The sequence below is a fragment of the Arachis ipaensis genome, chromosome B10 (assembly GCF_059453495.1).
Source record: "Arachis ipaensis isolate K30076 ecotype BB chromosome B10, ASM5945349v1, whole genome shotgun sequence".
In the NCBI taxonomy this organism is placed as follows: Eukaryota; Viridiplantae; Streptophyta; class Magnoliopsida; order Fabales; family Fabaceae; genus Arachis; species Arachis ipaensis.
Window position 1 is genome coordinate 4,081,734 of NC_142435.1, and position 21,629 is coordinate 4,103,362.

General features: G+C 34.8%; 4 protein-coding genes across 4 annotated transcripts; 2 read left to right on the forward strand and 2 right to left on the reverse strand.

The window, feature by feature from the left end:
• The first annotated feature begins 261 nt into the window (after positions 1 to 261).
• LOC107619964 (WUSCHEL-related homeobox 9-like) lies at positions 262 to 1,565 on the forward strand. The gene is made up of 2 exons (XM_016322191.3): positions 262 to 1,245; positions 1,327 to 1,565. The coding sequence occupies exons 1-2, from the start codon at positions 315 to 317 to the stop codon at positions 1,563 to 1,565; spliced, it is 1,170 nt and encodes a 389-aa protein (XP_016177677.1). The 5' UTR covers positions 262 to 314.
• Positions 1,566 to 5,706: 4,141 nt separating this feature from the next.
• Positions 5,707 to 7,174, forward strand: LOC107623761 (ras-related protein RABA1f-like). Its single transcript, XM_016326125.3, has 2 exons — positions 5,707 to 6,214; positions 6,526 to 7,174. Exons 1-2 carry the CDS (start codon positions 5,994 to 5,996, stop codon positions 6,956 to 6,958), a joined length of 654 nt encoding a protein of 217 aa, XP_016181611.1. The 5' UTR covers positions 5,707 to 5,993; the 3' UTR covers positions 6,959 to 7,174.
• Positions 7,175 to 7,322: 148 nt separating this feature from the next.
• On the reverse strand, positions 7,323 to 8,039 carry LOC107623762 (uncharacterized). Its single transcript, XM_016326126.3, has 2 exons — positions 7,589 to 8,039; positions 7,323 to 7,515 (listed from the first exon to the last, which is right to left on the reverse strand). The coding sequence occupies exon 1, from the start codon at positions 7,993 to 7,995 to the stop codon at positions 7,621 to 7,623; it is 375 nt and encodes a 124-aa protein (XP_016181612.1). The 5' UTR covers positions 7,996 to 8,039; the 3' UTR covers positions 7,323 to 7,515; positions 7,589 to 7,620.
• Positions 8,040 to 8,495: 456 nt separating this feature from the next.
• On the reverse strand, positions 8,496 to 14,654 carry LOC107623581 (leucine-rich repeat receptor protein kinase HPCA1). Its single transcript, XM_016325905.2, has 19 exons — positions 14,487 to 14,654; positions 14,075 to 14,185; positions 13,304 to 13,424; positions 13,139 to 13,210; positions 12,941 to 13,015; positions 12,739 to 12,810; positions 12,410 to 12,574; positions 12,218 to 12,292; positions 11,957 to 12,028; positions 11,791 to 11,862; positions 11,592 to 11,660; positions 11,304 to 11,378; positions 11,070 to 11,207; positions 10,480 to 10,961; positions 10,227 to 10,373; positions 9,992 to 10,128; positions 9,685 to 9,904; positions 9,357 to 9,592; positions 8,496 to 9,217 (listed from the first exon to the last, which is right to left on the reverse strand). The coding sequence occupies exons 2-19, from the start codon at positions 14,157 to 14,159 to the stop codon at positions 8,744 to 8,746; spliced, it is 2,787 nt and encodes a 928-aa protein (XP_016181391.1). The 5' UTR covers positions 14,160 to 14,185; positions 14,487 to 14,654; the 3' UTR covers positions 8,496 to 8,743.
• Between the last annotated feature and the right edge of the window lie 6,975 nt (positions 14,655 to 21,629).

Sequence of the window (21,629 nt, forward strand, 5' to 3'; positions counted from 1 at the left end):
AATGAATGAAATCCACTACCACCGCCTTCCAATGATAATTAGTGGTGCATACTGAATACGCAACCAAGCCCGATCCTCTTCTCACTTCTCACTTCTCACTTCTCACTTCTCATCATCATGCTACTAGTATGCTACTTTCTCTTCCTTTTTCTTTATTATTATTATTATTTCCCTTTTCCTTTCTACTATTTTATTAATTACTTAATAAATAAAAGTGTATATATGTTGATGAATTAGAATGGCAAGAGACAGAGAGACAAGAGAGGGTATATAAAAGGAAGGATAAGCAATTTCATTCATTCATTCATTCATTCATGGCTTCTTCTAACAGACACTGGCCAAGCATGTTTAAGTCCAAGCCCACATGGCAGCATGATATCACTATCACCGCCACTTCTTCTTCTTCTTCTAGTACTAGTAGTAGTAGTAGAACCTCTCCTTACTCTTGCGACGACAGAAGCCCTGAGCCCAAGCCCAGGTGGAACCCAAAGCCCGAGCAGATTCGGATCCTGGAGTCCATATTCAACTCTGGGATGGTCAACCCTCCCAGGGATGAGATCAGGAAGATAAGGGCTCAGTTGCAAGAGTACGGTCAAGTTGGTGATGCCAATGTCTTCTACTGGTTCCAGAACCGCAAGTCTAGAACCAAACACAAGCTCCGCCACCTCCACACCAAGAATAACCCTCCTCCTCCACCTCCTCCGTCATCCACCTCATCCTCCTCCTCTGACAAGTCATCATCCCCACCCACTACTACTACTACTACTACTTCTGCTGCTACTACCAATACCTATTTCTATACCCACAATCACACCGCCACTATTCCACCACCACCACCGCCGCCGCACGTGGCCGCTGAGACTTTCATCTTCCCGCTGCAACATCATCAAGGTAACAGTACTACTACTACTATAACATCATCCCCGCAAGGCCTTTTCTTCTCTGAGCTCTCCAATGTGGTGCAAGCTCATCATCATCAGCCGTCTCCACCACCACCTCATCAGCTCATGATGCATAACGTCGTTGGTCCCTGCACTAGTCTCTTGCTTAGTGAGATCATGATGAATAATGCTTCAAAGAAAGATCATCATCAAGAACATGCCAGCAGCAATAAGTCCCTCAAATTAATGCACCATGGCGGCGGCCACCACCACACACCAAAGCTTAGTTTCTGCGTCACTCCACCTACTACTACAACCGCCACTCTCGTCCCTCCCACCACCACACCATCACTCCTCACTCAAGGTAACATGAATACTATTCAAACTTGTCTGAAGCAGTAATAAATTAATAAGAATTGTATTGTGGTGTGTGCATGGAATGCAGATGCAGTAGGCACTGGAGATGGAAGTGAGAAAATAACGGTGTTCATAAATGATGTGGCGTTTGAGGTGGCGGCGGGGCCATTCAATGTAAGGGAGGCATTTGGGGAGGATGCAGTCCTGATTCACGCCATCACTGGTCAACCTCTTCTCACTAACCAATGGGGTCTTACCCTCCACTCTCTCCACCATGGCGCTTCTTATTATCTGCTTCTACATACCCTCCCTCACGCACCTTATTAGTAACAAATCACTCCTCATTTTCCTTCATTCCCATTTCTCATCACTTACTTTCATTACTTATTACTCACACTTCTCATTTTTTTTTTTTTTTTTTTGCAGATTTAGCAAGGAAGACAAGTGTTGAAGGAATGGACTTTTAATTAAGCATCTACTATAGGATCGATGGAGGGGCTTTAGATCTATCTATAAAAATATATATATCTTTAATTAATTACCTACTTATTACTTGTCTACTTTGTGTTTAAGTATTAGCATTAGGGTTATATGAATATGAGTTCTTTTAATTTGGGCAATTTACTTCTACCATGTAATCTTCTTACCCACCCTATATTAGTCCAATGAAAACTTTCTTAGCTTGTTGCTATGGTCGTATATATGGCTTTGTGCCTCTCATCGTTCTTATTATTATTCCCAAGGGAAAATGAGTTATTGTATTAGGAGAAGTTATATATAGAAATCTATATAATGTATTTTAATTAATTTTACTTTTTGTTTTTTAATGCTACTCGTGATAAAATGATCATAAGATAAGATGAAACGTGGATTATGTAACAAGTGAGAGTTTACACTCCATTTTATAATATGATCTTTTGTTTATAATATGTTGTTTTAATTATATTAATTTAGCAAGTTTCAGAAAAGTTACGTTCGTTGTATCAAGTACAATAGATATTGAAGTGCTTATACTATAAATTAGATAAAGGATTCTTAATTATTTTTTAAAAAAATTTAAATAATATGGAAATATAATTAAAATGAAATGAATATTGTGAAGATAGTAATGAAATAATGAGATTTTTATCCATAGAATATAAATATCCTTAAAGTATAAAAGTAGAAAAGATAAATTTCTGAAAATCCTAATGATATATTAGATTCATAATTTTTTTTTTCATTTTTGTATTTTTAGCAAGTATCTTTTTTTTTATAAAAAATGAAATAACAATTATACAATAATTAAAAGAAAAAATTATCTTTCCAAACATTTCTATATGTTATTAGGAATCCCAAATCGAAGTTAACACAATCTGTGCACTAAATGTCAACGTGCAGTGGATATTAAAGTTCTAGCCTGCTACTGCCATGAATGTTGTACACCTATGCCATTTCTCGTGTTACTTATTTTATGCGATTCTATATTATGAATAAAGTTTATGGATGTGAATCCTAAAGTTTCAAATTAAGGAATAAAACAATAATTTACACTTTTATACGTGTCTAAAATAAGTACACTTTTATAGCACCATATATATTGAACAAGATATAACCTAAATGCCCTAACCTAATAAGGAGTTGAATAAAATTTGAAATGAAGAAGGTTTTTTTTTTTTTTTTTCCGGATTTCGTATTAGTCTGATCAAAAGAAACAGGAATCTACTTCACTGTATGCTATTTAAAACCAAATCTTGTTTACACGAATCAGAAAGGTCTCACCTGAAACGGAATGATACCAACATTTCCGTACAAGTTGCAAATATGTGTGTTCAAAACTGGTTAAAAATATTCAAGCAAGAATAACATTATTTAGCTACCTTATTAAATGGAAATCATTTTTGGTGACTAAATGGAAATCATTTAATAATTAATATCTGTTCCCCTACGAATTTATGTTCACCAATGAATTATTACATATACAACGCAAGATTCGAACCATTATATATATATTTTTTTTACCAAAGATAGGAGACTCGAACCCGCAACCTCTTAATTGAGTATGGGGAGACTATGCCATTTGAGCTATTACTCATTGGCTAAAATTTGAAAAGATAAGAGACTCGAACCCGCAACCTCCTAATTGAGTATGGGGAGTCTATTCGAACCATTATACTTGTTTTAAGTAAACTGAGCTAACTAATCGACTAATCTAATTTGTTTAGACATTATCAAATATTTATGTTATTTATTATACATTATTTTATATTAACATCTAATTAGGTGATTTTATATATAAATAAGAGTAAAAGACAAATAGGTTCCTAACCTTTTGTCCTGTGGACATTTTCGTCCCTGATCATTGAAAAATACTTTTAAGTTTCTGACCTTCGCAAAATTTGGACGGATCAGTCCCTCCATCCAAATGCCTCCGTCAGGGACTCATCCGTCCAAATGCCTTCATTAGGTACTGATCCATCCAAATTTTGTGAAGGCAAGAGACTTAAAAATATTTTTCAATGGTCAGAGACGAAATGTCGGCGGGGCAAAAGCTCAGAGACCTATTTATCCTTTTCTCTATAAATAAAAATAACTTTTACTTGCTCTGCAAAAGAATTTGAGTAACATAAATTAGTAAAGTTTGATTATTATGATGAGAAGAACACGCATAACTGGTATGGCAAATTATGTTGTTGAGAAGGGAGTGACTGTTCATTTGGTATGAAATTGAAGCACTAGATGGAGAAAGGGACAAGAATAGGATAGTAGTAACGTTGTTGAGGAAGGAGAGGTTGAATTTGAATTTGAGAAGGTGATTGGTTTACGTGTAAGTTGATAAGAACAGTATTTGCTCTCAATGTTTGATGCCTGCTTCGATTTGACACACCGATTTCGATTTATCATGGACAGACTTATCTGCAATAATCTGAAATCAAATTCTTCCCTCACTCCCTACTCTTTTTGATATTTAGCTCTACCAATGCAATCTATGTCACACTGCACCCACACATGTTATATATTATTTTCTTCTGCATGCTCAATTCAACCCATCACGTACGTTATGGTATATATGTGAATTGAAGCGATCATCATATCATATCATATCATAACATAACATATAACATTTACATGCTATCTACAATCATGACCACAACGACTCTTTGATGGTTGAGGAAATTATTAGAAGCATATATGTGTCAAACACTTTATGCTCGCCAGAGAGTTTAATTTCATGTCACATGGATGGGATTTGAAGATAGCATTCATTCATTCATACCTTTTCAAAATTATATTAAACCTTAGCTTGTTGATAAACATTAAAGTGATTTTATATACGTTTTTTAATTTGAATATGGAAGCAAATGAAGTGTTGGACTCGCGTATGGAGAGGAGGGGTGCTTCACCTCATCAGAGGATGCAGAACTCGGATTCTGCGAGTTGTGTCCCTCAAAACGTAAAAAAAAATTACCTAGAACAAGAAAAACAAAAGGTTCGAATTCCACGTTTCAAATTTCAAATTCCATCAACTGCAAATCGGACCATGCGATTTGTGAAGCAAAATTTCATGACCAAAGAACTTGCATGGTCCGAGTTGTTCTTCCTTTGGCTCAGAAAAAACTGTCCCACATTTTTGTTTTGTACGCCATAATTCTATATCTGTGCAGATCACACCCAAGCCTTCCATATCCATAAATTTGAGCCTTATATATATGTATGTGCATCACGTTTGGTTATATCCCGCACGAGGGTAATGTTAGGTGAAGAAACAGTCACCTTGACTTTAATTTGATTGGATGTCCACTCGATTTCACTGCATTTTTCCGATGACTAAATAAGGCTGCATTACCAAGTATGTCGAGATTTACAAGTAATGTAATGTATAGTTGAATGAGTCAAACTATTATAGATTAGTTAATCCTATAAGAATTTTTATTGTAATGTAAAGAAGAAAAGTCATATCTTAGATATATAGATTATTTGTAAATAAAATCTATTTGTACATTTCATTTATTTATGCCTTTATCATCTAAATGATGTTAGTGCCTTAGCTTGGTATCTGAATATCTGATCTATAATTAGGTAGCTGTGTTATTGTATAGGACAAGGGAATAACAAGACAAATCCCATCCAAAACCAAAAGAATCACTCATGATCACGTAGGTCTAGTTGATATATAGCTGCAGCTATATACATCTTTTACATGAATTGAACCATCACTCATGCAGAAAATATATAATCATCACCATTAACACTTTTTCAGTTTTCCCTACTCCCTACTTGGCACGCTAATGTTGTCTTTCTCTAATTTTTAATGATTTACTTTGGGCTTCAAATAATTAACATGCAATACGGCTATGAAAGTGGGCTTTAGAAGAGGCCCAGAGGCCCAATACCCGAAAGCCCATACATACATAGTTGTTAACGGTTTAAGCCGTTATAAGAAAATTTGTTGCTTGGTAAATGGCATAAATAAACTAAAAATTGGGAGTACGTTAAACTCTTTTGGAACCACAGGCATCGTTTCATTTCATTCCCTCAATTTGAGCATTACTATTGCACCCTGTTTCCATTGCCACTTCTTCCAAACCTGGATTTCAAAACCAATAAACTATGGTTCTGATGATCCTTAGTATTTTCAGATTCAACGGCAATCCATCTCAATATCTCAGACAACACCCGTCTCAAAACCAAAATAAAAATCAATTCTTTCTTTGATTTTCTCTCTCACTTTCTCTTCATTCATTCTCTCTCTCTCTCGCTTTGTGATTGAGGAAAATGGGGGCGTATAGCGCTGATGAAGATTACGATTATTTGTTCAAGGTGGTGCTGATTGGGGACTCTGGTGTGGGAAAATCGAACCTTTTGTCGAGATTCACCAAGAACGAATTCAGCAATGAATCAAAATCCACCATTGGGGTTGAGTTTGCCACAAGAAGCATTAGGGTAGATGATAAGATTGTCAAGGCTCAGATTTGGGACACTGCTGGCCAAGAAAGGTAAAATATTTCATTATTCATCATTCCCTTTGTGAATTTGATTCCCCATGTAAAAAATATGAATATCCATGATTTGTTATTGGAAGCTTACATATTATTCTCTATGTTCTCTCAATTGTTTCAATTATGTGGATTGAGTTGTTCTGGTGAAATGACAATCACAAAATCTGGATAGATGTCTCTGAGGCATTTAAGATTGTCATTTTTGTCATCATATTTTGTAGAGAGAGATTCAATGCCTTTGGCAATGTTGCTTTTGAAAGTATGCACCTATGTGATATATAACTCATCTTGCATTCCTTTAACTCAAGGTATCGAGCAATTACAAGTGCATACTATCGAGGAGCCGTTGGGGCATTACTAGTGTACGATGTTACGCGCCATGTAACATTCGAGAATGTGGCGAGGTGGTTGAAGGAGCTGAGAGATCACACAGATGCAAACATTGTGGTTATGCTTGTGGGAAACAAAGCAGACCTCCGCCATCTGCGGGCGGTTTCGACCGATGACGCCACGGCCTTTGCTGAAAGAGAGAGCACATTTTTCATGGAAACATCTGCTCTGGAGGCCTTCAATGTCGAAAACGCCTTCACAGAGGTCATGAAGCAGATCTATCATGTTGTGAGCAAGAGGGCACTCGACATTGATGATGATCCAACATCTTTACCAAAAGGGCAATCAATCAATGTTGGGTCTAGAGATGATGTTTCAGCAGTCAAGAATGGTGGATGTTGCTCTTCCTGAACTTGCAATCAGAATCTCTCGATTTGCCTATTCCTTGTTTATATCAATGTAGAGAGCATCATTGTCGTAGAGAGCATCACTCTCTAACCTTTCTATTTCTTTGTCTATAGAGAAATCAGCCTTAGGAAATATACACTTTAATTGTGCTTGCTTCCTATTTTGTTGTGTATTATCAAGGTATTCGTTTATTTATCTAATCTAATATAATTGATTCAGTACTTTGCTTTGCTTCACTCTTGTCTATGAATATTGGCAAAAGCATCTAACCTTGTTCTTTCCCCAATCATATGCTACATTCAATTATGTTTTAAGTTTGAAGTTTGAACATCAAACAGAATTAACATTGTTCTAAACTCCATAATCATTGTTCTTAACCTCCACCTCTTATAAAACATGAAACAAGGTTATACAAATTCCTTATCCATATCAAAACGAACAGCTAAAAAATTAAAATAAAAACATCAGCACTAAGCACTGAGCAGAGTCGATTATAAACATGAAACAGCATTGCCCTATCGCAGCGAACAGCACCTCCAAGTTATTCATAGGTGTAAACCCTAAAAGAAGCGAAATCAAAATTAAACCTTGAAATACCCAAATTGGTGAAAGTGGAGGAACTAGGTCACCAACCGAATTAGGAGAAAACAGAAGCAGCGCGTGATTCAAGGGCGAGATTTGTCTTCGTCATTATTCGATACAGAGGAGGAAGAAGAAGGAGGAGGAGGAGGAGGAGGAGAGTCGTCGGAGCGGAAAGAGAGGAGAGGGTTTTGGCCCTTGATGACCCAACCGAGGGCAAAGAAGGCGAGGCCGGCGAGCAAGGCGGTGCCCCAAGCGTGAGAGTACCACTTGCTGTATTCTCTGGTGGCATACTTCCACTGATCCTTGAGCGTGGAAGGATCAGGGTTCACCGTCTCCGGTGGGTTCACGTGAATTTTCTGGTTGTGCCCTGAATACTTGCTTGAAGACCCATTCTTCCCACTTCCATTTGAAGAAGATGGTGGAACAGGGTATTGCTTTTTTGGATCACTTTCTCCCATTCTTCAATCACCGAACAAATCACTCGTGTAAATGAATTATATTACCTTAGATTCTTACAACATATTTATATGCCACGTTTCATGAAATCATGGATCACATATTCACATGTGTCCCCCAAGAAAAATTCCTTTCCTTCTTTTGAGTTTTTTTTTTTTAATTTAATAATTTTAAAAAGTTCGAATTATATAAAAATATCCCTCATATAAAATTGTCTTTATATAAAAATTATAAATAATAGATAAAAATTACTAATTAATTTGACTAAATTATCATACGAAAGTTTTCAATTATTATATGAAAATTATTTATTTAAGTAATTATTTTATAAAAAATCTAAAAAAAAATAAAATCACTTATATATAAGAACTTAAATTAATGAAATTTTTAGTATGTTGTCTAATTGTTTGTTTCAATAATAAATTTTTAAATAAAATTTAAATTCGTGATGAATTAGTCTTTAATACAGTGGGCAACTAAATAAAAGAAAATGGAGAGAGAGTTGGCATTCAAAAACTATACTTACATTTAAAATTACAATCATTAACAAAATTAACAAAAATATTTTCATGACCACAAGTCTACAATACATACAAATAAGGATGTTTGAAGTTCTCCCCTTGTGGTACCTCATAATTGATGCACCAAATATTCAAAGTGAATTTGTATCCTAAATTTGACACAACAAACCTCAATGATTACATGTGAAGAGGGGAGTAGATACACAAAAAAATATAAATATACCAAGTCTCATTGAGGTTCTATCTTTGCTGTTGGGAAGTTTCCAGAATGGCTAAAATCTTCATTGTCATAAAGGTGTTTGACATTTTGCCCAAGTGGCACCTCATAGCTTTCTGTGGTGGAAGCTGATTCAACACTCGGGTTCAAACCAGCAAGTTGGATTATGTTCTCAATCTCTTTCACAACCTCAGCCATAGAAGGCCTCTCAGATGCATATTCTTTCACACACCTCATTGCCACTTCAACAAACTTCTCTAACCCCTTAGGACTTGTGCTTCTGACTATGGTTGGATCAACAATAGAGTGAAGATTGTACAAGTCTTTTGATGTATCCATTACCCTCATTACCTCTCTCACAATGTACTTCCCTTGCTCTATTGGCCTTTTCGCTGTTACTAGCTCAAGCATTACCACTCCAAAGCTATATACATCGCTCTTTTCGGTCAATTGCTGGCTCATGTAATATTCAGGATCCAAGTATCCCTATGACAACAAAAGGTAACAAAGCAATCAAAATACTTATTCAATTTTTTTGTGCTAAACAGAAGCTTTCTTTATTCTTCAAGTTTCATTATGTATGATGTTTAATTAAGTTATAAAGTCTAAAGCATTGTCTACAAACCATTGTCCCTTTGACTTGAGTAGTGACATGGCCCCTTTCACTATCAACAAGAAGTTTTGAGAGACCAAAATCAGCCACTTTTGCATTAAGGTGATTATCAAGTAGGATATTGCTTGATTTTATGTCTCTGTGTATGATTGGTGGGTTAGCAAGTTCATGAAGATATGCCAGACCCCTCGCTGCGCCCAACGCGACTTTCAGCCTCCGTATCCAATCCATCGATATCCCAGACTTTCCTGCATTGACAAAGTTGAATTGGAAAATAATAATCATGAGTCTATGATGCAACATCATGGCAGATATGGACTGGTGAAGGAATTGGAAATACCTGTAAGACTATCCATTATAGTACCATTTGGAACATACTCGTACACCAGCATTTGTTCACCCTTCTCAAAGCAGAAACCCACAAGACTAACAAGATTCTTATGGTGGACCCTTGAAAGAAGTTCAATCTCAGTTTTAAACTCAACAGCACCTTGCATAGATTCTTGTGCAGCCCGCTTGATGGCAACCACTTCCCCAGCAGGAAGAACACCTTGGTACACCTAGTTGATGAAGAACAATTAGATCTTTCACTCTTTCATACAATTGAACAAGAAGAGAGTAAAGATAAAGATGTCATGAATGAATACCTTTCCATAGCCCCCACTTCCAATAGTATTACTTTCTGAGAAGTTGTTGGTGTATTTCCTCAGATCTTCGAAAGAAAACCATCGCGCTCCTTTCAACTGAGGAGCAGCTCCACTATTCGGGTTCTGTTCCCAATTTGCTGCAATTTAAATGACATTTGGATCAATAAAAGAGTACCAGAAACGTTGCTTTCATTACAAGAAACAAACTAAGCTAAACTTGCATCAACTATCTTACCAAAAGGATTGAGTTCAGATCTTTCTGCTCTTCTTTTCTGGCGGAGGGCATACATGCCTATGACGACTGCTAATCCAAGAAACACCACAACAGCAACTACTGCACCAATTATAGCTCCGGTATGCTTTGACTTTGATTTAGGTTCTCCTATGTGACATAAGAGTGACAGAGTGAGAGAAGAAAATAATATATGACAGAAGAGACAGAGAAAATATAATCAATATTTCTGCTTAATAATTAGACACTGAACCACCTCCATAGTATTGATAGTTGAGACCATTGAAGAAATAAGGGGAGAAAAATTCCGGGGGCTTGAAAATTTGGTTACTTAGCACAAAAGCAACACTTGAAACTCCAGTTCTATTGAAACGATCAGTTTGAGATGGGAAGACATCCAGAGTCAACTGAAAATTGTTGTTAGATGCATTCCTTGAGGGATTACTCAGAGAAACTGAATCCACAGGAAGCTTTTGGGACGCAAAGCTCTTCAACAAAGACTGCTCAAGCTCCTTGTAATCAGTATCGTTAAGGGTTGTGAAACTAAGAGCTCTGGAGTAGAGTGTTCCACTATAGGGATATGCACATTTACAATTTGGGCTGGAAACCTGACCAGAAGAGCATGATTGAGCGGAGCAATTATTTAGTGGTGTTGTGTATGCAGGAGTTTGTAGGGGCAGTTGGCAATAACTCAGTTTTTGAGCTTCAGATTCATGACAAATTGGATTACCAGCTAACCTGCAAAAGCATTGCATAATAACTGTCTCAGAATCAAATTGAGTCTACTTGAATAGCTGGAAGAATCAAATTGAACTCTGTGATATCAATGTCATAAATGAATCTTACACCACTTGGAAATTTATCTTTTTGCTTCCTGGCTTGTAATCGGTTATTTGATTATCCTGCAAATCAATGAGCTGCAGACTGTTACTGTAGCCACTGGTAAGATTCAATGTGCCACTCAGCTGGTTGTCCCCTAGTAGCCTGTTACCACAATTCAATAAAACCAGGTTATCTCACATTCATATGATGCATCACTTAATTATTGAAAGTTAGAATCAAGGTGAAGGAATAGCATACACAGTTGTCAGAGATTGCAAACTTGAAACCCATAATGGAATATCAGAATCGTTGAAAGAATTGTTGCTCATATCCCTGCAGAAGATTTTCCATAAATGCAAACTTAGATCATTATATTATGCATGAGTTTTATGTTTATGTTTTGCATGTTTTTGTTGCATAAGATCTAAGTGTAGGAAAAACATGTAAGCAATAGCATGGCTTCTGGAATATTATTATTGAGTTTAACTTGAATAAAAACTTTCCAAAATATAACAGGCTATAATTATTCTACAGTTTACTACTTACACATAGGAGAGACTGTTCAATCCGGTAAGGTCCGGCAGAGAGCCATTTAGCTTATTATGGGATAAATACCTGCAAAAGTATATATAGTCAGTGCCTTCTCTCTGCAAGATTGATAACATAGAAAAACATGGAAATATTTGCAGATAGACAGTTTATGTATGAAGCTTAATATGACATGATGGTTCTTTAGTTTCCTTACAGCTCACTCAGCTGTCCAAGATTCTTTAAAGTTGAAGGCACTGCTCCGCTAAATCCATTTGTATCTAAGCGCCTATGATCAAGAGAGGAAAAGACATCAATATAGAGAAAATCCAAAGAAATTCAGACATCAAGAAGTCACCTGACACAGGTAACATGATACTTACAACACCTCCAATGTGCTCACTTGACCAAGGGAGCTAGGAATACTACCCTGCAGTTGATTGTTGTCCAAAAGCCTAAGATAAAAAGAATACAAGGGTGGATAATGTCACCAGCATATTAGGAAAATAACATGAAATTGCAGATAAATGTAATTGAAATATTGTGCTGTCTTACACTCTGTGACATGGATTTCCATGCCTTCAATTCATTTATCAAAATCAAGAAAACAAAAAAAAAGTACTATAAGATGTAATGATGCTTACACATGTTCTAGTATCATTTTTGAATTGAACAGTTTTTCCGGTAATTGACCAGAGAACTTATTGTTCCCCATATGACTGCAAAAACAGTGAACATTGTCTTAGATAATCACTGAAGTGGTAACTATATATATTCAGTTATATTATTAATGCAACAATATCAACTGAAAAGTGATGTAATGAGAATTGACATACAAGTGTTGTGCCTGAAGGAGCAGGTCAAGTCCTGGTCTTCCTTTGTTATCAGATACAGGAATTTGTCCTTCAAGTTGATTATCAGCAACATCAAACCAATTGATATTAGTCAGATTGCCAATGGAGCCCGGAATTGTTCCGTTGAACCGATTCATATTAAGTGCTCTGCATAGCAATATCTGATAAGCTAATCATAATGTACCATATCTTAGCACAATGAATAAACACTGAGCTGCAATATTTGGATAAATTCAAGAAGTGAACATTATATGAAACAATATCCTTTGTGATATTGGAAGTAGCAGAGTTGTTAATATAGAAGTTCTTACAGAAAGGTTAGTTGCTTCAAAGCTCCAATAGAGTCTGGTATAGGACCAGAGAGACCACAACCAACCAAGGCGCTGGCAAATAATAAGAGAAGTAACTTATAAAGAAGCATACTATATTTTTCAAGGGATAGAAAAATGCTAGATAGAAGAATTTCATTTTATTTTTCAAATATGATATTGCTAATTAAACTGCTTTCCTTACAGGGATTTTAGCTTCTTCAAACTCCCAATTTCTTGTGGAATCGTTCCTGTCAAGCCAGTGTTGTAAGAAAGATCCCTACATGAACAAAACAAGAATGATCCATTGGTTATTCTGTTTTCTCAATTCAGCTTATTTTGAAGATCAAATGCCTTAACCACACTGAATCATTTTAATGAATATGAGAAATTGAAAAATTACAATGTGTCTAGTTCAGGTAATTGTTGGATTGCTGAAGACAGTTGTCCCTCCAAATTCATGCTTAATAGTTTCCTGAAAAATATAAACATTTTTTTTTTCAAATTTAGTTTCTGAAGAGTATAATGTGAGAAACAATCTTTCATGTCAAAGGAAGTGAGGACTAACAATTCTGTAATCCTTGAGTTGGAGCAACGAATTCCTTCCCAATTACTGCCACAAGGATCTGTACCAACCCAATTTGGTGGTTTGTTAGTCCAGAATCCTGTAAGAGCTGCTAAGCCATTATCTGAAGCAACACAATTCACAAAAAGAAAATTTGTTAAAGGAACTAAGTAAATAGAAGACTACAATCTCAAACAAACTCTTAACAGATTTTACAATAGTAAGAACTAAGAACCTACATCATGTCAACTATTATTCTGGCAAAGAAAAAAATAACAAGGTAAACAAATCCATTTTCTAACTTTTGATTATTTCTTATAACCATTGTAGAAATGATCTATTCTTATAAAATATCTGCCTAACTGCTAAATGAAGGAAGAATCAATTACTTTTTAAAATTTCAAAACATTAGTTTCATCAGTTGTTTGCTTCATTAAATATTTAGAAGAATATTTTAGAGGCTAATTGAAGGTTATATCATAACTCTAGCTTTATTTATTAGCAGCAAAGGATCTCTGAGTAGGTACCAATATAGGTCAATGACTTGCATGCATAATAAGCACAGATTTTGACAGAGATAAAGATGAAGATAGAACATAAATTGATACATAATTTGCATAAAAGGCCTAAAATAGTTTAGGCACTTGTCAACCATATATAGTAGCATCCCAAGAAAATGGCAAGAGTTCTTGCTCTTTTATTTATATATATGAGATATGATAAAGCTACATGAAACAAAGAGTAAGATATCAAAAAGGGTTGAGTTGAGCTTACAGTCTTGGCTGTTTGTTTGTGCTGCTACAAGCAGAACTTGAATAAGAAGCATGAGTAGAAGAAACAACTTGTTATGATGTTCCATTATTATGATGCTGAAAGTTATATCTTCTGATGATGAATGAAAAAATCTAATCAACCCTTTTCTTTCAAATGGAAGCAAGACAAGGATCACAGAATAAAGCAGAAAAAATAGTGCATAATAAAGCAGAATCTTTTAACCAAGAATGTCTGAGATAAATTCAATAGATAAAGGTAGACGCGTCTTCTTGAATCTTGATGGCTAACTAATACATTTTACTCAGTCAACGGCTCTTCCATGTAAAAATTTCAACGTTTGAGAAGGTTATATATAACTCCAATAAATAAGAAAGAAGAAAAAGATAAAAATTGTTCCATGGTGGCCACTAACCATATATATCTATAAATATCTTCAATTGATAGAGTCATTGTGATTTTTTCTTTTCTCACCCTGAAATATTCAAAAGAAGAATTCTATAAATAATAAGAATAAGAAAACATGAAGTGTTTGAATAAGCAACCACCTAAATGTAAGATTTAATTTCTATTGGTATCTGTCAATCATGCAAGATGCAATTGGTTCCACTTCCATATTAAAATACTGCTCATCACAACTCTAAGGTAGTTAGATATTAAAGTCAAATTAATAATTATTTGAATATTAATTGAGGATATAAACTATAGGTGATGAACAAGGTGCACTCCTCATCATCACTCTCATATTTGTTAGGAGGGGACACATACATTCATTTTTGGTGTCTCACATTGTTGGAGCTAAATTGGCAGATGAGTGGTACTATAAGAACCACCTTGTTCTTTCTTTTCCATAACCAAATTCATATTCAAATTTAATGGCCTTACACTATATGACAATTTCATGAACATCTAGTTTGCCGTCCAATTAATATTACTATTAGCAATACAAAAATAAATAAACTTGGTTATGCCAAAATTTTGTGTAGCTTTCACTACTCTCTGCTCATGTACAACCTAAGATATATTCTAAGTTTTGTTATATGTATACCTAAAATTATTACACGCAATCAACAATGCTAGGAACCAAGAGTGTCTCTGGGTGAATCCAAAACCTCTACGTGGATGGTGCTTATACTAGGCATTAGTATGTTTCTTCTATTAAGTATCAGAATGTTTCTTTTGCATACTAAATGGATGTTCTTTTATATATTTTATAAAAAAATTTATATACTAAGAATCGGGATTGTTGGAAGTTCCGTGATCCCCGCCCCTATTTCTTCAACTATTATTCAAAATTTTAATTTGGGGTGAGAAACAATTAATATCAAATATTATAAATTAAAAACAAATAAAATTAATTAAATATAATTATAAATTAGTTAAGTTGTTTACTTTTTTGTTGATAAGCTTTTGGTTCTATATACTTTTCCTTTCTCTAATAGTAATAATATTTCCTAGTTTCAGATATCCTTGCACACAACTAAGCACACGCATTGAACAAGAATAAACAAGAATTTTTAATTTTTTTATTTATTTTTTAGTGTTCTATTTTAGAGAGAAAAGATGTGAGAATTGTATAGTTGGTTGGACAGGCTTGAAGCAGGTTGTGATCTTTGTATAATTTGTATTTGAGCAAAGTGGAGCGGCAACCGAAGAGGGTGAGAAAAGAATACAAGTTTTGTACTAAACCAAAAACAAAGAAACAAAAAGTTTAAATGAAAATATAGCATCTTCTTCTATTTCCTACTAGCTAGGATTTAAAAAAAAAAAAAATCAAAGTGATTAAGATTAAAATAAAAAAATCAAAAGTCATTGCAACGTCAAATTAGAGGAGAGACTCTACTTCACGGAAGAAAAGTGAGAACGCTAAATTAAAATTATTAAGATAAAGAAAGCCATCAGTGTGGTGTATCTATATACTATTGACTATTCATTATTGCATGTTGTATTCTTAGCTTCACGTAAATTAAATATGATGAACAACTTTTTGTCCTAGTGACTGGACGATATGTTCTAGAGAGAAGAGAAGGATTAAGATTTAGAATTCTATATATATATAGAGAGTGAAGTATTTAATTGGTCTTTTACGTTTTGGTGTAATTTTATTTTGGTCCTTAAAGTTTAAAGTGTCCTATTTGAATCCAAAAAAGTTTTATTTAGCTTTAATATAGTCCCACTATGAGATTAAAGTTAAATAATTAATGTAATATCTTACATTAATGTATCTACAGTTGATTTTGTGTCTTTGAAGCTTGTACTTGTTCTTCAAATTATCGACCTTGTTCTTGTACTCATGTAGGACATTCCGTTAATTATTTAACTATATAACATTAATGCATCTACGGTTGATTTTGTGTCTTTAGAGCTTGTATTTGTTCTCTAAAATATCAACCTTGTTCTTGTACTCATGTAGGATATTCCGTTAATTATTTAATTATATATAATAAAAGTATTGTAGTTATTTTTTATAATAGGAGTATTATAGTTATTTTTTATAAAAAAATATTAATTTAAACCGATTTAAAATTTGAGTTACCAATTTTTTAGTCAAATCGATTTATTTGGTCTAATTTTGACAAAAATAATACGATTTAATTAATTACATATGTTAAATTTAATTATTATAAAATATCTTTAAAAAAAATATTTTAAGTGTCTTTATATAATAGTTACTTAAAGTAATAATGTGAATCCTACAGCAAATTGCATTTTCTTTAACAAAAGCCGCATAGATTATTATTCAAATGATGTTGGAGAAAGGAGTTGGTCAAATCCACCAATATAATTACTATAAAAAAGTATGTAACATTTTTTTTGGTTCATGTATAAGCTGTGATTAAGGGGTCAAATTAAACAATTTCATACGTTGATCGGTTAACCGTGGCCTAGTATATGGAAGAAGTCATGTTAGTTCATGAACCTACAGAAGTAGTCCCATTCAATCTTAATGTTTTTACTGGTTTGCAAATTTGAATTTTTTTTTCTAATAATGTTTTCGTCACTCGTGTATTATCCTTCATTATTTAATGAAAATTATTTAGCATGAAATGATAAATAATTAAATATTGTCATGTGCTGCAAATATCCAATCCCCACATTTGATTATTATTATTATTATTATTATTATTATTATTATTATTATTATATAAAAAAAAGTCAAAAATACAAACGCAGTCATATTTTTGAAATTTCATAAAAAATGTCCAAGTTGAATTTCATGTTGGATAGCTATTTTAATTACATGGCATCAAACAGTGACATATATCAAAAGAAAAAAATATTTAAATTAGCGACGAGACATTAAAAGGCAAGTTAAATGACAGTATAATTTTCAATCCAACCTTTAAAATTTAGGATTCTAAACAAGAAGATGTTTTATTATTGATAATGCTGAGAAGACAAAAAAATTATTAGAATTTATTTTATTCAATATTTATAAAATTTATTTTTATTTACCAAATAAAATAAGCTCTAATTATTTTTTACTAAATAAAATAAATTTTAATAATTTTGGACTATTTTTTTTATTATCAGACTTTTCCGTTTTATTATTTGCCTTCAAACTTATAGAAAGTGATTAATATAGGAACGGAGGAAGAAAAGTGGCACGACCTAATTTGAATTTCAATAATGGAAGATGAGTTGGTAGGTAACGATGCAGATATATGCAGTTAAGACTTGTAATAAATATAATAAATACTCTAATCATATGGCACATGGATGATGGATCAATACAACCTATTTTTCTCCCGTTTCTATTATTTGGTAATATGGATATTATGATATATACATTGATTAAAAGGACATGCATAATTTGATGCTGACGTATATGATCTGTCCTTGTTCTTTTTGTAGTTAATTAATTAAATAATATTTTAAATTTTTTTTGTCAGATGAATTGGACAATCTCTAATGTTAAATATTATAACACACTTACATTACACATTCATCCACACAACACTAATATATTCAATACTTAGCGCATTCACTAAAATTTAAACCCAAATACAGTGAATTAAGAAAAATAGGGTAAATACCTTTTTCGGCCTCTCAGCATTTTAAATTGGGACATATCGCACCTTTATCATTCAGAAACCTCAACCAGGTCCTCAACCATCAACATTAGTGAACGTATCGATCCCTGTGACCGGTTGCCAACAGGTTGCCTGGATGACGTATCAGGTGGAGACTGAGTTGTCAACTGCAGGTGCCACGTGTAAGTAGAAGTTGTTGCAGGGACTCAAAACCCCCTCCCTGTAACTGAAACGGCGTCGTTGCGTTGGGTTCATATTCCCCCCTTCTTGAATGATTGAAAGGGTTTAGGGTTTGCATCTTCTGACTATGTGAGAGGACCTGCAACAGTGGCATGGCTACTGCAAATTCTGGTGCTTCATTCAGTCGCGAGAAAAGATGCGGTGGGGTGAGGAGAGTTGGGGCAGTGGAATGAGTGTCATTCTGGAAGGAGCGTCGAGAAGAATGAAGAAGAAATTTGTTCCTCCAGTGTGCAATTGCGAATCATACGCCATTTTGTTCGAATCTGGCACTTCAAAAAACCCAAGGAGACTTTTCTTTGGTTGTTCTTATTTTAAGGTAAATTTTTTGAAATCGTTTTTATTTGAGTTGCTGCGTTATTTTGGTAACTTGTTGGAGTTTAACAGTAAGCATGTTTGATGTAGAACAACACATGACATTGCAAATACTTTGTCTGGCTAGATGAGTATGTTGCCTCTTTTTGTATTGATGAAGTGCTACAAGATGGAGTAGCAGACCCAACGAAAAAGATGGAAGAAAGAATTACAGAGATAGAAAAGAAGATAGATGAGGTCAAAAACGATGATAAAAACAGTGGTACTCTTAGCAGATGGAAAATGTTTGAGTTGATTTTGCTAGGAATTGTAATAGGAAAGGGATGTAGTCTAGTTACAGCTGTATAATATTAATATGCCTTTGAACTTGTAAATTCAGTGTTTTGTAATGGGTACAATTTCTGAATGTAGTGAAAGAAAAGACTATGAAATTGTAATAAACTATGGTTCTGGATTAATAGACATTGTTTAGTCAGTTATGAGTATTTTTTGCATTTCATGATTTGTGTGTAATTGATTGACAAAATCATGGTTGAAAGAAACTGAAAACATAGTAACAATGCACATTTACACAAGGATTATATATTGTCATTTCATAAATCCAAGATTTGGAATATGTAGCTCATAAACCATGTGAGGCAAAGTTTCCATAAGGTAACACACAAGGTACACCAGACAAAGTTTACAAAATAAAACTCCCAAACTATGTGAGGCCAAGTAGTTTTCTAAAAAAACATGTCCTTACTTGGTAGTAATTTTTCAAATTCTGGACTAGCAACTAAAAAATATAAACAGCATTACAAACAGATAAGTCTTATGGTCTAAAAATCCTAGTTAACTAAGTCTGCTTTAGTGGCCTGAAATTTGGTGTTGGAATGAACTTCAATAAGTCTGAAGAGGTTTCTCCACTTGATGCAGCCACTGTTTCCTTGGAGATGGCCTCAAGATTTTCTGGTGTAGCTGCTGGCTGGTGGCCTATTTGTGGATTCAGAGAACCTGGTGGCCTAAAAGTCTTCAGCTTGGGCCTGAATCTGGCACTTGGTTGGGCTGGTGGTGCAGGACTTGACTGGCCTGGTGGTGAAGGTGTTGGCTGGCCTGGTGTTGTAGGTTCACCTTGAGATTGCTATGCAACAACATCCAAAATCAGCTAGTTACTTCACAAAAAAAAAAAAGAGTTAACAAGTTAGACTGCATAGTATAGTGAATAACATTTACCACTGGAGGGGCAGATTGAGTGATTGGAATTTCCTCTTGTGGAGCATGTGGTCTCTTTGGCATCTTTTTCTTATGCTTCTTAATCTTAGCCTGTTCTAGTTTCAAACAATAATATAGCAAACCAATCAGGTCTAAAAAGACACACAGCCAAGCACAACACTAAACCTAAAGAACAAAAAGCATAGCAAAGTAAAATTCACAGTTCTAACCCTAATTTCCTCTAAAGTAGGGTTCGGCCTTTGATGCATGGGTTTGTTGTGAGTGTGGCCAGATGTTCCACCCTGAACAATGATTTCAAGATTTCAATTAACTTATAGTATTCCATGTATGCAGAAAGAAAAGCAAATTTTCTACAAAATTTTTCCATACCTTGTTATTTCTCCTGCTTTTTGGTTGCCAGTTAGGGTTTTTAGGTGCTCCCTTACATGTTTTGAAATAGTGGCCACTTTCTCCGCATTTGCTACAGGTAACCTAGAAGGTCCTTCTAACCTTGTTGCCATCACTTGGAGCTGGAGGTGTAGCTGATTCCTTTCTCCTCTTAGTTGGTCTACCAACAGGTCTCACAATTTTTGGTGGATCAGCCTTCAGTTGGTTAGTTGGTTCCCAATACTCTTCACTGAGTACATGGTTGATACAAATGTCATATGTCTTCCTTATGGTTTCCATAGTGAGAAATGGAGACACGAAGTCTACAGCTGATTTTACCCTCACTCTGGATATTGCTGCAATAGCATGAACACAAGGTACACCTACAGAACATAATTTATCAAATATAACATCATCCATAGCTCAACAACATTACCAAAAAAATTGAGTGATTTGACATGCATACACCTAACCTGTGAGCTGCCATAAATTACATGTGCAGGTTTAATTTTTCAGGTTAACCCCAAGTTTTTGTGTATTCCTGGATACCTCAAATACAACCCTGTCATTGTCACCACACCATTAAGCATTCTACTTGTGACTTTGTGGCTTAATCCATTTGTCTAATTTCATTTGCTGCACTGGTGCTAGCCTTCCTTTATATGCCCCTAGGATCCTCTTGTGTCTAGCCATTTTGTTCATAACATGAACCCGTAGCTTCTCACACAGTGTTAGAATTGGTTTCTCCCTAGCTTCCACAATGATTGCGTTCCAAGACTCACACATGTTGTTTGTCACAGCAGCATTCTTAGGATAATGACTGAAAAATGCCTTATACCATACCTTAGGGTCAAACTTACTCATGTATTCCCAAACTCCATTACTCACAGTTTTCAACCTATCCATAGCAGCCTTGAACTGAACTGGAGTTGTGCTCCTAGCAGCTTCCCAAACACAACCCTTAACCTGTTTGTCCTTAAACCTCTTTTCACAATTTTTTCACATATGCATCACACAGTTCCTATGAAATGCATTTGGCATCACCTCTTGGACTGCCCTTACAAGACCCTGCAGAATATTATATCACATAGTTAAGTTATCACAAACTAACAATAGTAGAGGCTAGCTAGTAACTATGTAACTTACTTTCTGTTGATCAGACATCAAATGCCATCCAAAGAGCATGCTTGCCCCGAAGTCCTCCTGAAGGTAAGTCAGAAACCATTTCCAATTATCAGTGTTCTCAACCCTGGTTACACCAAATGTGATGATAAATACATGATTATTTACATCTTGTGTCACTGCAGAAAGAAGTTGGCCTCCATAGTAACCCTAAAAGAAACACCCATCCAGCCCGATGAGTGGCCTGCACCCATTCCTGAAGCCTCTTT

What these genes read in the sequence shown, in the direction of transcription:
- LOC107619964 (XM_016322191.3), top strand. Translation starts at nt 315, where the DNA reads ATGGCTTCTTCTAACAGACACTGGCCAAGCATGTTTAAGTCCAAGCCC. An exon ending in ACCATCACTCCTCACTCAAG is followed by an intron (nt 1,246 to 1,326) that starts GTAACATGAATA and finishes CATGGAATGCAG; the next exon opens with ATGCAGTAGGCACTGGAGAT.
- LOC107623761 (XM_016326125.3), top strand. Translation starts at nt 5,994, where the DNA reads ATGGGGGCGTATAGCGCTGATGAAGATTACGATTATTTGTTCAAGGTG. An exon ending in GACACTGCTGGCCAAGAAAG is followed by an intron (nt 6,215 to 6,525) that starts GTAAAATATTTC and finishes CTTTAACTCAAG; the next exon opens with GTATCGAGCAATTACAAGTG.
- LOC107623762 (XM_016326126.3), bottom strand. Translation starts at nt 7,995, where the DNA reads ATGGGAGAAAGTGATCCAAAAAAGCAATACCCTGTTCCACCATCTTCT.
- LOC107623581 (XM_016325905.2), bottom strand. Translation starts at nt 14,159, where the DNA reads ATGGAACATCATAACAAGTTGTTTCTTCTACTCATGCTTCTTATTCAA. An exon ending in TTGAAGCAACTAACCTTTCT is followed by an intron (nt 12,575 to 12,738) that starts GTAAGAACTTCT and finishes ATTGCTATGCAG; the next exon opens with AGCACTTAATATGAATCGGT. An exon ending in TTGAACAGTCTCTCCTATGT is followed by an intron (nt 11,379 to 11,591) that starts GTAAGTAGTAAA and finishes AATCTTCTGCAG; the next exon opens with GGATATGAGCAACAATTCTT.